Source organism: Leptidea sinapis, chromosome 22 (assembly GCF_905404315.1).
Source record: "Leptidea sinapis chromosome 22, ilLepSina1.1, whole genome shotgun sequence".
Classification (NCBI taxonomy): domain Eukaryota; kingdom Metazoa; phylum Arthropoda; class Insecta; order Lepidoptera; family Pieridae; genus Leptidea; species Leptidea sinapis.
Genome location: NC_066286.1, coordinates 2,721,903 through 2,743,173, shown reverse-complemented (window position 1 = coordinate 2,743,173; position 21,271 = coordinate 2,721,903). Strand labels below are relative to the sequence as shown.

The 21,271-nt window shown below is 34.1% G+C and overlaps 2 protein-coding genes across 3 annotated transcripts in view; one reads left to right on the top strand and one right to left on the bottom strand.

Annotated features, from left to right (window-relative positions):
* The window catches only part of LOC126970999 (trypsin-10-like), a 33,305-nt gene extending 31,294 nt beyond the window's left edge, over positions 1-2,011 (top strand). The window contains exon 7 of the mRNA XM_050817169.1: positions 386-2,011. Coding sequence (XP_050673126.1) covers positions 386-883 — 498 coding nt within the window. The 3' untranslated portion in view covers positions 884-2,011. The remainder of the gene's footprint in view (positions 1-385) is intronic.
* LOC126970970 (inactive dipeptidyl peptidase 10) overlaps positions 1-21,271 on the bottom strand; it is a 193,052-nt gene that overhangs the window by 145,917 nt on the left and 25,864 nt on the right. For both annotated transcript variants that reach the window (XM_050817125.1, XM_050817126.1), the window contains exon 2: positions 19,571-19,668. In XM_050817125.1, the coding sequence (XP_050673082.1) occupies positions 19,571-19,600 (30 nt within the window). In that variant the 5' untranslated portion in view covers positions 19,601-19,668. The remainder of the gene's footprint in view (positions 1-19,570; positions 19,669-21,271) is intronic.

The window sequence follows — 21,271 nt, the reverse complement described above, 5'->3', positions numbered from 1 at the left end:
TAAACCTTACATACAATACAACAGCAGAATATCAAAAGAATCGGGCATCCTGGGACTAGATTTTGATTATTTTATCGCATTAGCCTGTGGAGATACTGTAGTAAGCAAGAAAGTTCAATCATATTGATGTACTGTGCACGTCAGTTGGAATGTTTAATAATCAAATAGTAGAAACATTTAAATCATAACTAATACCCTTTATATTATTATATTGTTAAAAATAGTTTATTGCACTTTTTTCACGTTATTTTTTTATTTCTATTAAATTTTAACGCTATAATGTATTTAAGTTAGTAAGAACTGTTTTGACCACAGTAAATAAAATTAAATACTACAGAAAAATATCTGCTTGAATTTACCATTAACTTAATATAAAACCTTTCAGAAAGACAACGGTGGCGCGGTGATACAGAACAATACTCTCATAGCCGTCTCATCGTTTCTGCACACTTGCGCCATTTACACCAAGACCCACGCCTTCCCCAAAGCGTCCAGCTTCGCAAGATGGCTCGACGGTGTCATATGGGACGAGAACAACCGTCCCACAACCCAAACTATAGCACCAACAACAGAAACAATCGAAACAGAGCCAGTTACAAACTCCACACAACCAGCAGATCGAACTCCTTACTACAACGATCCCGGAAAGTTCTTGCTTACCTTACCGTATGCTCCTGTCAACGTACCTTTAGAACCAGCTGAAGACAACTCTGTGATACCTAGAATGAGCCTGTATGAGTCTTATCTGCAGAACTTTATGAAGGCGAAGACATCGACTACTCAGGGTACTTTGGATGACGAGAAGAAAGCTTGGTTTGAGAAGTTTGGTAAATCTATGCTTATGAAGCAGATGTATCCAAGGGATTATTATCAATATACGTAGTTAATAGTTACATTGTATTATAATTTACCATAAGCAGTATAAGTATTTAAGATTCTTGATAATATTCCGTATGTTCACATATAAGCACATTGAGGAAGTTTCTAGAATCTGCGACAATCATTATGTTAACACGAGGAACAGATATAAACTTGTTATGCTTACTACTCGGTTAAGTCGAGTTAGTATGTTTTTATTGGGCAATGAATATGCTTTTACAATATGATCCCAGAAAATGTACAAAAATAAATGCCGAAATATAAAAGAATAGTAAAAAACGTTTCTGTGGTATTTGAGTTTCTCAATCATAACCACAGACTGGGAATTGAAGCGAACACCCTCAGACTCCAATTATAAATATTTATTTACATGCAACTATTTATTCAAGCAAAACAAATCTTATAATTATATTTACAATACTATGACTACATAAAATTAAAACTATCAATACGTGGAAGGGTACCAAGAATACTGGCAGCATTTCGGCATTGGATAGCTAGGCTGATCCGTTGACCGAGATAGCTGCCAGCGCTTGGGTTTCCAGTAGCCTTATTGAGGCGCGAAGATAGTATTTTGAACATTCTCCGCGCCTCTGGGCCCCACGGGACAATTGTCTCGACACCTTAAATTAATTAAATATTTATTGTACGATATAACATTGTCATCCATATTTTTATATATAAAAATACCGCTGAATTTCTTACACCCGTTCTTCTCAGGTCTGAGGCAGTTAATTTTGAATGGGTGGTAGTTTTTCACGTTTAATAAGTAATCACAAATCCTATTTTGAATAATGTATTTGAATTTGAATTAAACTTTTTCTTTAAATCTTGCATATTAGGCACCATATTATCTACAGTTTGCCTCGCTGTGACTTAATGAGCATCTTTCTACAAACATATTTATTTATTCTAATTTCTCAATTCACTATACAATTGTTTTCTCAACACGTTCAAATTAACATTCTCGTATGATGGTAAAAGCTCTTAATGAACAATGCCCTTCTAATTCCACCATACACATAGCACCACCTTTTTGCGACTTAAGCCGAGTCTGTGAAGCCTGGCCGAACTTTGATTACGATCTTTTTCAAACGTTTTCGTAGTACGTGATCCACTTTTCAACACTAGTTATGTGCGCTGCTGAAAATAGAGGGTAACAGTTCACCGCTATTTTTTATTTATACGTCTAGGAAGACTGTGACACCTGTAATAATGTCGTATGTAAAAATAGCGGTGAACTGTTAGCCTCTAGTTTTATTTATTATCTAGGTAGACTGTTACACCTGTGAACATGTCGAATGTAACTAAGTGTAACAAATATGTAGCTGTCATGCACACTAAAATTTAAACCTGGCCTATTGTTATGCGTTACGTACAAGAGGCTCTGTCTAGATGTATAAATTATCTAAGTTAGTGTTTCTTTGTTCTTTCACTATAATATTTATACACAAATACAGTATTCATTTTATCACTCACATTGTGCTCAAAAAATTCAATATGATGGAAAATAAATAGTCACTATTATTTTTAGTATTTTTAGATATTAACAAACAGTTGAACCGAACTCTCAAGTAGTCGACTTAGAAAAATAAAACCGAAAAACTTAGTTTTACATAATAACCTGGTTTTCGCATACCCTAATATAAATATTGACACACATTTACACAAACTATCTAGCCCAGAACTAGGCATAGCTTGTACTATGGGTACAAGACAGCAATATATTTAATACAATATACTTACTTAAACATACATAAATACATATAAACATCCATGACTCGGAAACAAACAGTCACATTCATCATATAAATGTTTGCACATTGCAGGATTCGAACCCGCGACCACTAACTCAGTAGGCAGGGTTACTAACCACTGGGCTATAGGATATAGACCCTAATACGTTTACTAGGGCTTCCAATCCCGCAATACCGAGATCTCGGTATTGCAGGATGCGGGATTACAGGCGCGGGATCCGCGGGATTTGCGGGACTGAAAAAAAGCGTGCATGCGATGCAAAATAGGATAATCTGTGTGAATTATTATCCTTGATAACTCAAGTTATTAACTGTTTCGTATTTTCGTGATGTTTATATCAACATCCTTTTAGAATAGAATAAAAATTTAAGGGTGTGTACGTGAATGAAAGATTCATTCACGTACAAGCCCTTCGCAAACATTTTCAGTTAATATTAAAAGGTGAAAAATTTAATAGTTGAATAATAATTTATCAGATTAAAATGTGTTTTTTTTTTTGGTTGTTTTTGTTATTTTGCGTTGTGTATTTTTTGAAAACGATTTGTTTTGTTTTGCTTTTTATTCAGAATTTGTTATTGTTTTTTTTTGTGAAAAAAACAGTATAATTTGATTGATCTCATTTTAATAGTAATATGTACGTAAATAACTGTGGAGTTGAAAAATTCATTGTTTTAAAATGTGCATATTTTTAATATGCGGGATCTCGCAAATACCGAAATCCCGCGGGATTGAAAATTCGTAGTCACGCAAATGCTGAGATTGAATACAGGCAGGATTGGAAGCCCTAACGTATACTATCAAATTTATATCTTAATACTGAACTGAGTTTATTTGATGCTAAAGTCTCAATGACGTAAAACAGGACCCTATCGAACCTTTATCATAATATTGAACTGGCGTTTCAATATTTGATTATATGGCCGCAATTTCAATCTTAAAAGCCTAACCGTACTTGAGGAAATATGGTTGAGTATTCAATGGAAAAATCTAGAAGATTTATTTTTTATGACAATAAGGGGTAAGACGAGTAGGATGTTCAGATGATGGTAATTTGTACGCTCTGCCCATTACAATGCCATCCCGCTCAGGATTCTTGAAAAACTTAAAATTCTGAGCAGCACTACAATAATTGCGCTCGTCACCTTGACTCATAAGATGTTAAGTCATTCATTATTATTATTCATTATTGTCATTTGCTCAGTAAATTCACTAGCTAAGACCCTGTGAACAATGATCTGCAATATTGTATTTTGTGTTGGGAAAGTCATTGCCGATAGAGTCATTTTTTTAAAGGCCCTTAGAGCAATATTGTATTTTGTGCACAGAAAGTCATTGCCAGTGAAAATGAACGGCTTGCAAAAACGTGAAAAATAATAAACTAATGCTATTTACACAGTATCACGGTATCACGGTAGTGCTATTTGCTCGAAGCATTTCCTTGAGGTTGATTTATATGTCACCACTAAAATGTTTTATTTAAACCACTAAAAGACTTACCCCCTTTTTCATAATAGTCTGCTAACTTAAAGCATTGCTTTTTCGCACTCTGTCTTCTTCTATTGACCTAAGTCAGAATGAGAAAAAGCACTCCTTAGCGGCTGTTTAAAGTTAGCGGACCAATAAAATATACTTAAACATACAAATATAGCCTTTATAATATGAGTGAATTTTGATTAAAACCGTAAAAAACCTCCGACTGAACAGATCTTGACCAGAAAATAGGGATAGACTGACAAACGTAAAACAATAAAAAAATACCAACTGCTACTCCACTTATGTCACTATCAAAATCGGGTTCTATATTTAAAATACGCAGCTTAAACTGAAAATTTGTCAAATCGGTTCCGTGGTTATGGCGTGAAAGCGTAACAAACAAACTTACATTACATTACATTTGTAACATTCGTTGTGATTCTAGTCTAATTGTCTATTTTTTCCGGATAATACAACAGGACAATCTCTACCAGATGTTTCATATAATAAGAAGTATCTCAACTTTATTTTAAACGTAATTCACGATTAAAATAGAGTTAAGATACTTCTTCCGGGTTCCGTGCTAAAAAGTCTCTTAAGTATTCTACTTAGCCCGACCTTTTTGTGGTTATTAAAAACTAGTTATGAAACTATTAACTAGCTCCTGTCCTCAACTTCGTCTATTTTTGGTATAGAACTCACTCGGTAACTGTTTTGTTAACTTAAAACTAATATTTTTGGTGATTGCGTCATTATTCAATATTAAAATTTGTTACTTGGAACAAATATGGTAGGCATAAAAATCCATTCATGATATTTAAATTAATTTCGCTCACAATTATATAAAATACTAGCTGACCCGACAGACGTTGTTCTGTTTATGATAAATAAAATAATGTTTTTATATGAATTTGTCAATAATATACAATAACATCAAAAATTACTTCGTAAAATATGCACCCTGCTGTCGTAATGAAATTGTTTCACAGCAGAACTGTCAAACCGTGCGTCAATAAATTCTCTCATAGAAATTATGTATGGACACATCAAAGGAAAAACAAAATTGTTTTTTTTATTTAATTTAGCAGCATTTTCCTATTTATTCACCTTTTAAACCTTCCCTGGACTTCCACAAATAATTCAACACCAAAATAAGCCAAATCGGTCCAGCCGTTCTCGAGTTTTAGCGAGACTAACGAACAGCAATTCATTTTTATATATATAGACTAGTGGACCCAACAGACGTTGTCCTGTAACTCTTAAATTTGAAAAATCTGTCCAGCCGTTAGGAGGAGTTCACTAACATACACATGAGCAGGAGAATTATATTATATGGACGTAATTGAGAATCTAAACCAATTTCAAATTCACTGAAACAAACAAAAAGTCATCAAAATCAGTCCAGCCGTTTAGGAGGTAGTTTAATTGGGAATCTAAACCATTCTTGAATCCACCCGAAGACACACATCAATCTCAAATTCACTGGAACACACAAAAATCTCATCAAAATCGGTCCAGCCGTTCAGGAGGTAGTTCAATTGTGAATCTAAACCATTCTCGAATCCACCTGAAGACACACAGAAAGTTTCAATAAAATCGGTCCAGCCGTCTAGGAGGAGTTCAGTGACATACACACGCACACAAGAATTATATATATAAAGATAATGAACTCCTCTAAATAAAAAGATAAAAACTATTTACATCCTATCTTTCAAATTAAATTAAATCTACTGAATGTCAAATTTATACATTTTACCATTTACTACCGCTTGGGAAAAGTTAAGCTTTAATGAGAAGAAGTGGCAAAAAACTACTCTTTTTTAGCTTAATCATATTATTAAACATATAAAATACATCTATTTAAAGTGATGCAAGAAATCCTCACACGTTTCAAGTCATGTCTTTATGTAAATAATTAGAAATGTAATTGAATCATAAAAAACACCTCAAAAGTTATTCAGTACAGTGTATGCATCAATTCAAACATCCTGTGTTTAAAAAAAGGTAGCTAAAGCCAACATTTTAAATATTTGAACTATTCGATAAAAGCATAGCTTTTAATTTAACAACAAAAGCAGGGTCTATAACAGGATCATTCACCACACCACATCCACCACATAAATTCAAATTCAAATATTTTTATTCAAAATAGGATTTAAAATCACTTATTGAACGTCAAAAACTACCACCCATTCAAAAGAGACTGCCTCAGACCTGAAAAGAATGGGCGCAAGAAACTCAGCAGGCTTTTTTTTTAATATACTACGCTACATCTAATAAGCGCCCATCCAGGAGCATGACGGACGGGCCAGCCAACGCTTCTCTAATATTTTAGAAAAGGCAACACAAACGTTGACATTTAAGCGAGTATGACAAAGATTGCCATGAGGAAGAGATTTTAAATACGGAACCCTTAATTTTTTACTTATTCCCAAATGAATTGTTTTATAATGGGTAATTTCAAGCAAGAGGGAGCGCGGGTGATTAAAGTAAAAGGGATTTTTATAGGTCGTCGCCGGGATGTATTTAATAAGCAGTCTTCCAACTTATCTAAACTTTTGAATATAAATTGAATATTTAAAGCGCATTATATTTCGCTGTTACATCAAATTTTAATTCTGTAGCTGCAAAATAATATTACATTAATTTTTATAACGATTTCATCTTTTTTTTATTTGTATTAGTTAATAGTCATTACATTGAAGACATTGTTTAAGTATATAATTAAACTGCAGATTGATTTATACCTTTTCATTTTTACACAAAATAAAATTTGAAAAACAAAATTTTATGAACGATGCGGGATTCGAACACTCGACCTTATCCTAGAAGTGAGGGTTATCACTTTAAAAACATAACAAATTCTTTTCATTTTTATTAAGTATAATAAGTATAATATTCAAAAATCAAAATACTAGGGAGCTATTCCAAGCGTGGCTGTCTACGACTTGTCAATCATAATCCGTGACATGAGGCAATGAATTTTTTTGCTACTTCTTCTCATTAGCTCAACCCTTTACAGTAGTAAGTAGCAGTACATTCAATAAGAATTTTTTTTTGAATGTGGCATTTCCGTGACCTACATGAATTAAGTAATTTTGTATTACAGAAACATTAGATACCCTTTTCTATTCTTTCTTGCTGTATCTCCGTTACAGTTGTTCTTCTCTCACATGCATTAATTTGATTTGCGTATAGACGATTCGTTAGTATATTTAAATTTAATTTGTACCAAAATTAGTGGACGATACGGGATTCGAACCCGCACCCCTCGTGTTCTGTCCGAACGCTGTGAGCCAACCATCCGAGTGACGCATTGACCGTAAATCTTGGTATGTTTTGTTCAACTCTCAGGTTGTGGCTCCATCTACAGGATCTGCTTTACACTTGATAACCTGCTCAACCCCAATAATTCCATAAAAAAAGTGAGTGTGTACTTATGTATGCACGCAAGAAGTCATACTTCATTGGCCTAAAAAAGCAAAAATCCTTAAAATTATTTATTCCTCGTGCAATATTGTATAGATCTTGCAACGATGGCTTTGACAATTAATTATTAGATAACGAATACTGCTGTACGCTTGAAACCTTTGCCTATCCTAATAATGGACGAAGAAAGCAAAAAAAAAACGAATGTTAGCAAACGTTAGAAAATTTAAGGAACCAACTTCATCCTGTTACTTTTGTGTTACAGTGATGCGCGCGCATCTTAAAATTTAGCTCACATCATTTTTTCATAACGCGCCTTAAGAAGTAAAACTTCAAAAATTTACAGATTTACGGCCGTTCCCAATATTCAGTCTATCACTTACTTGAGATAAAAATTGTAATCATAATAAAAGTTGTATCGTTGACTTTTCTGTCCCAATAAACTTATCGACGGTAACTCACCTTATCCATACACGCTGTCTGTCAACGGGACGACGTATAAGTTACCAGCGATAGAAGTTTGTATGGAAATTGCAATTCACGTGTCCCATTATAAGGCGATAAGAATGACTTATCGGGTATATTGGGACAACTTCAGATTATTAACAGCTAATTACTGACAGAAGAAGGTAATAATTTATCTCTGTCTGTAGATAGAGATAAATTAGGAACGACCGTAAGATGTTCCTCTTTCAAATCTAAACAGTTGGTAATAGCGCTCGGACAGAACCCGATAGGTGTAGGTTCGAGTAAATTTTTAATCTCAAAGGAAACGGATATAACAAACGCTAGTAGGTACATTGTAACATCTATGGTAGCCACAAAGCTTACGTAATACTACATAAGCATAAAGGCCTTATTTGAATATCTGTATAATTCGTAAAGTAAACAGCGTCAACCTAATTCGGAGTGGCGTGAGTCGGTGTCGAGTCCGTTACGTGTTCGAATAATTACGTTCACTTCAGACCTGCCATGCTTACACCGACATGTAATACAACAATTCACATTACATTTATAATATACTAGCTGCCCCGACAGACGTTGTTCTGTAGATAGTAAAAAAACAACTGTTTTATATTTCAAAACATCAAAAATTATTTCGTAAATATGCTCCCTGTTGTTAGAATGAAATTGTTTCACAGCGGAACTGTCAAACCGTGCGTCACTAAATTCTCTCATAGAAAATATGTCCATACAAAACAAATATTGAAAATAAAAATATTTATGGGTCCCAAATCGAAATAAAAACTACCCTATCTCTCAAGTTGGACCAAACTGCACTCCATGAAGTAATCACCATTAAAATCCGTTCATTAGTTTAGGAGTCCATTGAGGACAAACATTGTGACACGAGATTTATATATATTAAGACTAGCTGACCCAACAAACATTGTATTGCCATATAAAGTAATAAAAAAAAACAATAATTAAAACTTTTGGGGTATAAAAAATAGATGACGACTGATTCTCAGACCTACCAAATATATAGTACATAAAATTTATCCTATCACAATCTTAATATATATAAATCCAGAACAGAATACTATAAAAATCGCGATACAAAAATAGGTGTTGATCGTAGACGAGTGAAAATTTGAACTATTATGTATTTTTTAATGCTGAATTATAATAAAATAAAAATAATTGATAAAAAGTTTGGCTCAGTTGGTAAGAGCGCTTGTACGGTTGGCTCAGTTGATAAGAGCGCTTGGACGAAACCCGAGGAACAGAGTCACGGGTTCGAGTCCCGCATCGTCCATAAATTTTGGTACAACTTATCTTGCCCCAAACTAGGCATAGAAACGGCTAGTAACATGAAACTTTTAATATTTGGTAAAGCTTAAGTTAAAAATGCATTTTTAATGTAAGGTTATCATCAATACATAGTTCTTATTTCTTACTTTCTAGTTTAGGTCTGTCTTTAAATGAAATAAATATTTAAAAATATATATCTTTCAATATATTATATCTAAACTAGACGTTAATATATAATTTATATAATATAGTTTAGAATACATGCGGACACTCCTTTAACTGTAACTTTTGCATGATATCTTGTATCTGTATATTTAATATCAGTGATCAAAACAAAAAAAAAACTAAAAAAATTGTTTTATTTAATTTCTTTTAACTTTTTGTGACAACCCTACCAAAATAGGTAAAAATTTTGTCCGCTCTTAAGCTTTGCCTCTGTACCTAGTTACTCATATGGCTATTAAACTATTTACATTTATTTGTGTTACAATGTCTCGCTATGCAGATATACAACTTTCCACAGTCGAAATGAGTTTCAATCTGAAAATGAACATTTCATTCCATTTAGATACTGATGTCAATGTCATAGTTAGAAACTTTTGACACCGGAGATTATAAAGATTTTCCGCTTGATTTGCCAGCTCGCTTCAAATTCTTCCAGCAATTTTCCTCTTCTATAACGTGTTTACATTTCTATTACAGAAATTTTGCAATACGGATGATTTTAAACTAATACAAGACATTATTCATCTGTTATTTGGGGTTTGATATATTTTTGCATTTTCGTAATGGAAACTAGGCATTTGCCCCACTATGAGAAAGCAACTATAAACTTTTTTCTTGTTCCAGAAACCTTAGAGATTCCGTGTGAATAAAAAAATACCACAACTTCGAAAAAACTGAACTTTAATGAGATGAAATGGCAAGAAACTCATTGCCACTCTTTTTAATCTATATTTATAGTTTCCGTATTTAACATTATATTTTATACAATAAATATAAAGTTATGCACAAAAATTACTATAACGTTTTGAAAGTCGTATCGTTTCGGGAAAACTGCAGGCAGAAATTGATTCCATAAAATATTAAGAAAAACCACAACGCAGATAGTTAATAACCAACAGTCCAATTTGTCAGTCAAATTCTGAGCATTTATTTTTTATACAATGTACGTATTCGAGTAATTTGAAAAGGCTTTTCATGATATTCATATACAAAATATCCTTTTAACTCGATTCTGCGACTAATATTATTTAACAGCTCTCCATAATCTTGTTATTGCCTCTGATATCAAATAAAAAGCCGTCAACGCTATATAAAATATCCTGAAAGATTTTCAAGCGACGAAGCGCAATAAATTATTGAAATATCCGAGCCACTAGTACCGTTCGTAACTCAATATTGTATGATGAAGTGCTGGTAATTGTGTGGTGACGTCATATCCGCCTCGCAAAGCTTCGCTCTAAGCTGAGTCAATTTCCTAGGAATTTGTCAATACATGAACTCCTAGTGTGAACATATTTGACAGGGAATGAAATTTTGAGATTACAGGATTATTCTAAGGTTTGTCTAGTCAATAATATAATAGTAGTTGTGAACGCGAATATATCTGCATCAAAATTAAGTTATTTATTGTCAGTTAGGTCAAGTTCAGTGGTACGGAAAAATTGTTTTGAGTGACATCTCAAGTCAATATCCTAATAATATGCAATTATTGGAGAGCAAGACTGTAAATTAGATCCTGTAGATGAAGCCACAACATAAGAGTTGAACAAGACATACCAAGATTTACGATCCATGCTTCTCTGGAACGGTTGGCTCAGTCTGTAAGAGCGCTAACAAGGAATCCGAGAGGCGCGGGTTCGAGTCCCGCAGTTTGATTACAAAATTTATTTGTATAAGTAAATAGTCCACTAAGTTGACAAAACATACAGTTAGATTCTGGAGAGAAAACGACATTCTCTCAGCACACCACGATACTAAGATATTGGCTTTTACAATTATTATCGTTAATAATTTAAAATAGCTATTTGAAGCTATTTCTAATGGTTACCATAATACCAGTGGGAGACTCCTTTGCACAGGAAGCCGGCAAGATTATGGGTATCACAACGGAGTTAAGTAATGTGCAAACATTACTGTGTTTCGGTCTGAAGGGCGCCGTAGCTAGTGAAATTACTGGGCAAATGAGACTTAACATCTTACATCTCAAGGTGACGAGCGCAATCGTAGTACCGCTCAGAATTTTTGGGTTTTTCAAGAATCCTAAGCGGCACTGCATTGTAATGGGTAGGGCGTATCAATTACCATCAGCTCAACGTCCTGCTCGTCTCGTCCCTTATTTTAATAAAAAAAAATGGTTCAAAAAAAATCAAAATAGGATTTAAAAAAACTTTTGAATAAAACACTTTTAATGTTTTACATTAGATGTTGCGTAAAAGTTTCATATTTAAGACAAATCTTTTTATTATTATTATTTTAGTGACATTTCGTGACCTTTCCAGAGCACATTTTCAGGGGAACACCTATTGACGTCGAAAACTTTCACCCATTCCATTAAATAGCCTTAGGGCTGTTCATTTTCAACCTGTGAAATGATGAAGAAAGTCCATTTATGTTATTAAGTTTCCTTCCACATCATATAACACATTTTTAACAATACTTTTGAATTTCATAACAGTCTCTTAAAATTTTCGGGGATTTTTTCATTATATATTAAAGTTAGCCTTGATCATTAATAATCCATATATTTACACTATCCAAAATTCCGCCAGTTTATACATAGATTTATTTATACACAAATCAATTATGCTTAGCCTAAATTATTCACTCATCAATCTCCATCCAAGTACCAGGCTGTCAGATAAATGTAAGAGGCTTATGTAAATCCAACTGCTCGACAAGGAAATCATTTAGAACCGTCGTTGTCATGGTTGTCTACTTCAAATAGCGTCTCAGTCGTTTTCTGACTAATATCGGGTATTATTTGCTTACTGCACGAGGGTGAATACAGTAGCTGTATTTATAAGACGCTGCTATAAATCTTTTATTTACTGAGAAGTACTGAATCATAATTTTATTTTATAAGATTACTTATGATGTAATTAATTCTGTTAAGAAAATTTATTGAATTCGGTGCTATTTTAAGATATGTCTTTTACCAATTCGAAACGTGTTTCGCCTCTACACGAGGCTTCCTCAAGAGATGTTTACTGGCCTTATTCTGGGATAAGACTCTAGAGTGGAGACAGAAAAAATCTTAGCGGAATTAACACGCAAGAAAACTCCTTCCTTCCGTAAAGGCCGGCAACGCTCCTGTGATTCGTCTGGTTATACTAGAGAATGTGGGCGGCGGTGATCACTGAACAGCAGGATACTCGTTTGTCCTCCAATTCTACAAAAAAAAACTTATTTGGATTATAGAACTGTTTCCTGTTATTGACTTCCTAGCACTGTTACACATGACGCGCTAGTTGAATGCAGAGTTTAGGAATGCGATAGTGATGTGACGTAATTATAATGGATAACCATAATAATATATGTCGATAAATTTAATCAAAGCTTAAAGTTTACCATTTAAGCCTAAATTTAAATTATATAAATGAAATTATTTAACTATTTATATCTCAAATTTTTGTTTTGTCTTCAACACATTGTTTAAAACATTTTTCGCCATTTCTCGTGCATGGCGATGAATGAAAACTTGTTTTTTTTCTTTGGAACGATACCAGATGGACTCGGTTCAGTCATTATAAAAAATCAAAAAAATAACGGCACAGCACTACACTATAGACGCGCGAGGCGAGGCCAGCGAAGAGCGGGGGGAGAGCTCCCGTTCTTTACCTCAGGCCCCGACTGCAATCAAATCGAGCGCTGGGTTTACATACTCGTAGATCATGTGAAAGGCAAAACTTAATTAATCTACGGCCGATTTCTACATTGAATCTCGATCTTTCATGTGTTTATTTTAATTTTTAGACAAAGGTTCGGATTTTTTTATATCAAGGAAAGTACAACTTAGTTGTATGTATCCCTCATGTATCCCAATTGTATGATTTATAGTTTCAATATTCTATCCTTAAAGACTATTGGGCATTTTTGCACGTATGCAATATCTCTTACGACTTAAAGTGACGACTGCAATCCCAAGCTGGCCCACATTCTAGCGCTCTACAAAGCGCAGTATGGTATGGAGTATTGCCGTCATCTCTGGTCTGGTGCACCCCAGTATCAGCTCGATCCATTTGACCGCGTTCAACGCAGAGTTGCTCAATTTGTCGGGAATCCCGTGCTCAGTGAACGGGTATATCACTTCTTGTTCTTGTGTCTAGAGACATCACTTCATTATTTCCCGAATCTTGATCTTATTCCTGTCGCCCAATTAGAATATCATACCCACCATCTGGATGTGTGGCGTTCTTCCACAGTATGGTTTTCAAGAAAGAAGAAAGAAACTAGATTTTTTCTACCGAGCAAAAATCCTGAGCGGCACTACATAGTACTGAGAAGATACGCCCTGCACTTACCATCAGATAAATCTAATTAGTAGACAGTACGAATATTTTGTAACAGAATTATAGCAAAATCGTATATTTAAGCCATATTACGTAACCAAAGCTTGAATAATAACTAAACTGGTAGGTAAAAGCATTTATTTCACAATAACGTATACCTGTCGCGGCGTTTACCTACTTAAACCTTAAACTAGAGATGTGATATTAAAATCAGCCGTTAGGAGAAGCAATGTGTCATCAATGCAACGAGACATTATACTTAACGTCAATCCTAAATCCACAGACTAGAGCTCTATCATGTCTTTTTATATCACCAGCATGTTCTATATGACAGGGTGAAAATTATAATACATTCTAATAACTTATGTATTTTTATGTACTTTAATAATAAATTTACCGCGTTAAAGGTCAAAAATGTAGATGTGAATATTATATTAAACGGAGAGGTGGTAAAACCAGTGGAAACTGCTATATTTCTTGGCATTACTCTGGATTCTAAATTGCAATGGGGCCCTCATATTGAAGGATTGGCGAATAGGCTTAGTTCTGCAGTATATGCGGTTAAAAAAATTTGACAGTTAACTGACATTGATACGGCGCGACTAGTATACTTTAGTTATTTTCATAGTACTATGTCCTATGCTATATTGTTATGGGGCAGTACGGCCGATATTAATATCATCTTTGTGCTGCAGAAGAGGGCTTTTAGCGATATTATAACCTAGGTCCTAAAGAATCATTGAGAGCAAAATTTTAAGAAGTGAACATTTTGACTGTTGCTTCTCAATATATTCTTGATAATGTTTTGTATGTTCATAAGCACATTGAGGAATTTTCTAGAAAATGTGACTATCATAATGTTAACACGAGGAACAAACATAAACTTGTTATGCCTACTACTCGGTTAAGTCGAGTTAGTAAGTTTTTTATTAATCGATGTATTTGCTTCTACAATAGGATCCCAGAAAATGTACAAAACAAATGTGTTACGAAATTTAAAAGAATTGTTAGAAAACGTTTGTGTGGGAAAGGTTACTATGGCATAAACGATTTTCTTAATGATACCAAAGACTGGGAATGAAGCGAAAACCCTCATGCTCTTTATTTATAAATGTCTGTTGTACGATATTACATTATAATCCATATTTTTATTAAAAAAAAACCCGCTGTGTTTCTTGCGCCCGTTCTTCTCAGGTCTGAGGCAGTCTCTTTTGAATGGATGGTAAATTTTGAAGTTCAATAAGTGATTTTGAATCCTATTTTGAAATATTTGAATTTGAATAAATAATGTAAATAAAGCCATATGTGTAATTCACTGTGTCAACAAGTCAGGCAATGTGCTGGGTGATATTTAGTGTGTGAGCATTCAGGAAATGAAACAATCAATTATTACATGCTTTTATATTTTCTTACTTGCGACTAGGAACGCATAACGTTATAGATATGCTACCGGCCTTTCACTACAGATCAATAGAATCCAATCGTTAAACGATAATCGTTCGCAAACTGACTGCCCAATGTAACTTTGTTTGCTCCATTTCCTGTCTATTTTCGCAGTTGACGCGTGGCCCCACAATCGGCGTTTTCCGGTCCGCTGGTAAACATTAGCAATTGTGATTATAACGTCATTGTGAATGAATTGTTTTGTAACCTTTTTTTCTACAAACTGGTTTAATAAACTATATGAACCAAGTGTTTGTAAGATTCATTTAAAGCTCTCTTTTATTTATTCCACAACAGTTTTATTAGATTATCGTATTTTCTTACAATTCTACGAAATGAAATGTGTGATATCATTTTGAAAATTATTCAGAAAATAATTACTTATCGGAATATTTCTTTATTCATTTTATCATTTATATTTATTATCACTTTTTATGCTGAAAATCACAAAAGTTTTGTTTAGTGGAGTTTTGTTCAGTGGAGTTGAATAGCTGACGCAACGTCAAGTTGATAAATTTGTTGTATCCGTCATTCTAATGCAAAGATGTTATGCCTATTATATACCTGTAAAGTACCACAAGAATAACCCTTCAAACAAGAACACCTGCAGCACTAGCTCTATATACATATGTATATGTTAAGCTAGTCGAAAGCAAAAAAACAAAATTATTTACCAAGGATAGAATATTAGCAATTCCTGAGAGTACAATCGATGCCTTGTTTTTAGCTGTGGTCCCAGTTATAGCGGGGTGTAAGTGTTCAAATTAACAAAGAGGCGAAGCTTTATACACCTAAATAGAGGGATCGCACGTTTTCCCAAATGATTCCTAACGCTGGAAGATAGGTATGAACAAATTATATACCTAATAATTAGTAACAATGTCGCCCAGTAGTGAAGAAAGGAATTTTCATTAATTCATTTATTGTTTTTGAAATACATATAATATTTACATCCTTAAACATAAAATAGATATAGTATAAACAGAAATATAAACACAAGGATGTCTCATTAAACAGTTTCACTAAGTACACTTAATATTTAAATTTACACTTAGTAGCAAACAACCAGTTAATAAATAAATCTAACATAATGCAGTTGTAAACATTGTTACAATTTAGTTGAAATTTCGTGATTTTTAACTTAGTTTTAGAGGTACACGAAAACATATCTATGTCATGAAATCTTGAGTTTTGGACATTTATCAAAGATGTGGTAGCAATAATCCCTTGGAAGAAAACTGCACAAGATAATTCATATTTTAGGCTTCCTATGAAGAATGCTCCAGATATTTAAAAATTAGTAAATTCGAACACATACACCCCGCTACAATTGGGACCACAGCTAAAAACAAAACATCGAGATCGGATCACTAATTGGCAGAGCAGATAGACGGAACAAATTAATATTGTTCTTATAAATGGATCGTTGTCTTGGGAAATGATCCAGTTAATCGCTACGCCAAACTTTCCGGCGAACATTACCAACTTCTGAAAACTGTCCCGGTACTGATAGTATGCAGGAACTTTCTGTGGGTTACAATGTTTTATATAAAGCTTGCCGTAATCCAACTGCTGTTATTGTTATTAAACTTTGAGTTTCCTGAATTGATTTATTTGTGTTAGTTAATTTTAAATTTTTAAGTTACTTCTTACGTCACCGCTGAAGTAATACAAGAAGCTATTCTTCCAATAAGCCAACTTTCAGAAGAAGCTGCAGAAGAACGAAACAAGCATATACGACTATATAGCTTAAATAACTCGAGAAAGTTTTCGCGGGTAAATTGCAACTTGGATGTACTAAATTGGCCTTCTGCTAACTTCAGACATATTGACAACGGGCATGAGAAGTAGCAGAAGCACCAAAAATAAATCTTTGTATTTAGACGTGCTAAATTTACTTTTAGAGAGTGATTTGACAAATATAAAAATAAAAATATAAGTTCATAGTACGATATCTCGTACGATACGGAAGTAGGTACGGAACGGTTTTTACTATAGTATACTAGCTGACCCAGCAAACGTAGTATTGCCATATAAAGTACGTAAGAAAAGTGGACCACCCTTTACATTTCGTTTCGGAGGATTTCAATTACGTACACCGTGACACGAGAATTTTATATATTTGATTTTTTTTATATTTACTGACTGTATATTTTGTAAAATTTATAGATCTACTACGTCTGATGATAATTCCAGTAAGTCCTCCAACGGCTAGGATACACGATATCATTAAACAGTTCCGATTTTTTTTCCAAAGAAAAAGTTATGCTCAATTTTATACCCCTGAAATATATCACTCTTTTTTTTATATTATACAATTTATTTATCAATCCTTGTGATGTTATGGTAACACAAAATATTCTGAACCAATTTCATAATTTATCAAATTAAATTCAAAATACAAAGGAAAATATGAGAGGGACAAATTTTGTTCAAGGATTTCCGCTAACGAGCCACCCGTCAAAACGTTTATCAAAATATAATTACTGTACCAGTTTCCGGCTCCACAATATCCTAAAGCAACTCATTAAGGCTTGCACTTGGAAGTGTATTAAGTTTCTCGGCACCCAACCGCAAATTGTAGACCAACAGAGCAGTTTCCCAGTATTAAACAATATTATTTATTTAGTTCCTAGATTAACTCTCTCTCTCAATGTGTACTGCCGTGCCTAAAGCCGCGCCTTAATCTTAGTAGAAATGTAGCCATTTTTGACATAATATGTAAAGGATTTAGTAAATTTGTCTCAGTGAACAAAGATAAATGTATAAAATACTATCCTGTATAAAATCAAATTCAAATATTTTTATTCAAAATAGGATGTGACGCCACTTATTGAAAGTCAAAAAAACTACCACCCATTCCAAAATGAATGCTTCAGGGGTCAACAGACAAACTATTGGACGTAATACATTTTCAGTATTTAGAATGTAATGATGAACCCATATAGCGCAGTGGTTAGAGGACCTGCCCACTTAGATAGAGGTCTCGGCTTCGAATCCCGGTAGGAGCAAACAGACTGCCAGTTTCTCGAGGGAGCATGGCCGGTATAACTCTCATATCCAGCACTGTCCCTGGCAAAACAACGCCTGTTGGAAGTATACGACACATAACTGATATGCAAAAAAAACTCTGCAAGAGATAGCACTCAGCCGGTGGGAATAACATCGTTAACGAGCTTAGGGTCCGTGTACCAACCGTCGTCAACGAGAAATATGTTGTGCAAAAAATCTCGGGAAGCCGCAGAGGTTGAGTAAGTATTTAATCTTAAATTATGTAGCTAGAATTATTATGGAAATAAACCATATTTTACATAAATTATAGGATAATTATATGTATGTGTCTTTTGCCAGTCTCAATATGCTTGCAATACTAACAATAATCTTTTATTTGACGTTCGATAGTAGATGGAGTATATTTTGATAATTTATATTAAAAATAAAACAAAACCTCTAACTATATTTACAATAGGTACTATGATTATATTAAATTGAACTTTCAATCATATCGGGGAAGCGTACCAAGAATACTGACAGCATTTCCGCTTTGGATATCTAAGCTGATCAAAATAGCTGATAGCGGTTGGGTTTCCAGTATTCTTATTGAGGCGTGAAGATAGTACTTTGTACATTCTCCACGCCTCTGGGCCCCACGGGCCAAGTGTCTCGACACCAAATGGCACAAAGATGTAAGACTCACTGAGACCGACATAATTGCGACTCTCGAAGCAGTAGCACCAGCACCAACTGACGTAACTTGCGACATGAGAAGGAGTCAGAATGTAGATGCAAGTCGCGTCCCACACCAGCACCCTTCCCCGTGCCCAAGCCACCAGGGTCATTCCATCAGGACGCTAACCATCGCGGCGGGTTTTTTTCCTCTAAAACAGCTTGTATATTAAGAGCGGCAAATGCCCTGCAGATGACTTCATTAATGCTGGCGTGACGACTGATACGGCCTGCCGATTTTAGGCAAAATAGCCCGTGACGCCCAAGAGCATCTACCCATGCCACATGTACATACTTTTTTTATCTACCTAATTTGTTAATTAATTATAATTATGAAGTGGGTTCCAGATATTTGCTCAGATTGCCGAGGTTCTACCACTAAGTGTCTAAGTATAAAATTTTTCATTGCAGGCTATGATAATTTTATAAACTGGGGCCAAGTTATAAATAGCCAACCCCCTCTCGGCGACGTGGTGACGTGTCTGCGGTCTGAATACATAAAATTTGTGAAAAAGTACGAGGAAAGTAGTTAGTCACAGGAGATGACTGTTTTCTTCAGAGGTCCGTAGTCTCACAAAATTTTTGAAAATTACCTCATCATCAAAGGCGACATTGTCTGCCATATTGCCAAATCCCACTTAGTGTTTAGAATCCAGTTATATTCGTCATCCGTTGCTAGCTACTCGACATTCTGAAACAAAATTGAATATTTTTATAAAAAGTAACGAGTAGAATAATTAATAGCGACCCGCCCGAGCTTTGAACGAGTGTAATTAAAAAAAAATGAAGGCTTTTGTGTTTTCGTTGGACAATACGAACATGTTTGAATATGACGTGCGGAAAGACTATTTACCTGTAGCTTACATTGGAAAGCACTCGATGCTTAGTTCTAAGCAAGGAATTTTACATAATTACTGTAAAAGATTACAACAATCTACATTCAATTCCGAAGAATGGTATGAAATTAATTTATAACTACCGTCGCTAGCAACTAAATTTTAAAGTAAAGTTAAAGTAATGACATAATTTATGCTTGCCTTTTACTTATTTAGGGCCGATTTTTCAATCTTCAGTTAAACAACTAGATAAGATTTTCAACAGGCAGATAGAAGTTATCGAACGAATTAAGACTATATCGGGCGATTATATTTATCGGCCCCTTTGGGAGCCGGTTAAGAGCTATCGGTAGGATAATTAGGACGTATTTTTAAGTTTTTTAGGCTATATTTGTAGATAAGTCATTCTCTAGTTATAAGTGTATTATCTATGCTCATGTCAAAAGATCTAATGATCTAATAACTATCATCTTTTGACGACTACACACGTAATTTATGTTATTACTATCTAATATAGTAGAATTTTAATATACTTAATGGATATTTTTGAGAAAATTGACGACTTCGCGATTGAAGAAGAAATCCATTTCCTCAACTTTGTAAACTCTCCGGACAGAAAAACCAGAGTTGTGAGAGAGAGACCAGATCACAACATTATCTGGAATGATAATGAGTTCTGGAGGAGATTTCGACTAAAAAAAGATACTGTTGCCTACTTAGTCTCATTGATTGAGGATAAAATTAAATATGAAACGCAAAGGTTTGTAGTATTTTTTAATAATACCTCAATATCATAGAAGTAAGTACCACGAAACCAAATTTAAATTGAAATAAACTGAACAAATAAACGACTGATTTAGAGGTTTGTTGTTATTAATTGTTGTGATAAATGTCTAATGTCAAACAAGCATCCTTTCTCTGTCTTATACGTTAAATAATATATATGTCCATCTCGCTTGCACGTATGAAGTATGAAGTTGCTTCGACAATACCATAGACAACTATTCTTTGGATAAAAACCGATTGAAAAATTCAAAACTTTTAATCGTTAGATAAACAGTAAGTTAATTTTACTCTCTCGATAGTTATGTGGTGATTTATCTTAGGATTGAAAAATCGGCCCTTACTTAGTAGTATACGAGTGACATATTCAAACGAAAATATTTCATTAAACTACCAGGAGTTCAGAAGTCGTAAAGACCGTATTTCAAAGAACTTCTAGCCCGTGCACGCTGTAATTGCTTCAACTATGGAAGGCTGGCGTTTGTTTGGATCGACCTTATAGGGTTGCTACTCGTGTATTTCAGTTTAAAGAATACTTCAAGTAGATTTTAAAATAACAATTTGTAAAATGAATCTATCCTTGAAATATCTTTTATAATTCAGAAAGCGCTTTCCGAACTTTTTAGGGACAATTATGCTTATAAATCAGTTTTTTGTTTTAGAGTTAAATATCTA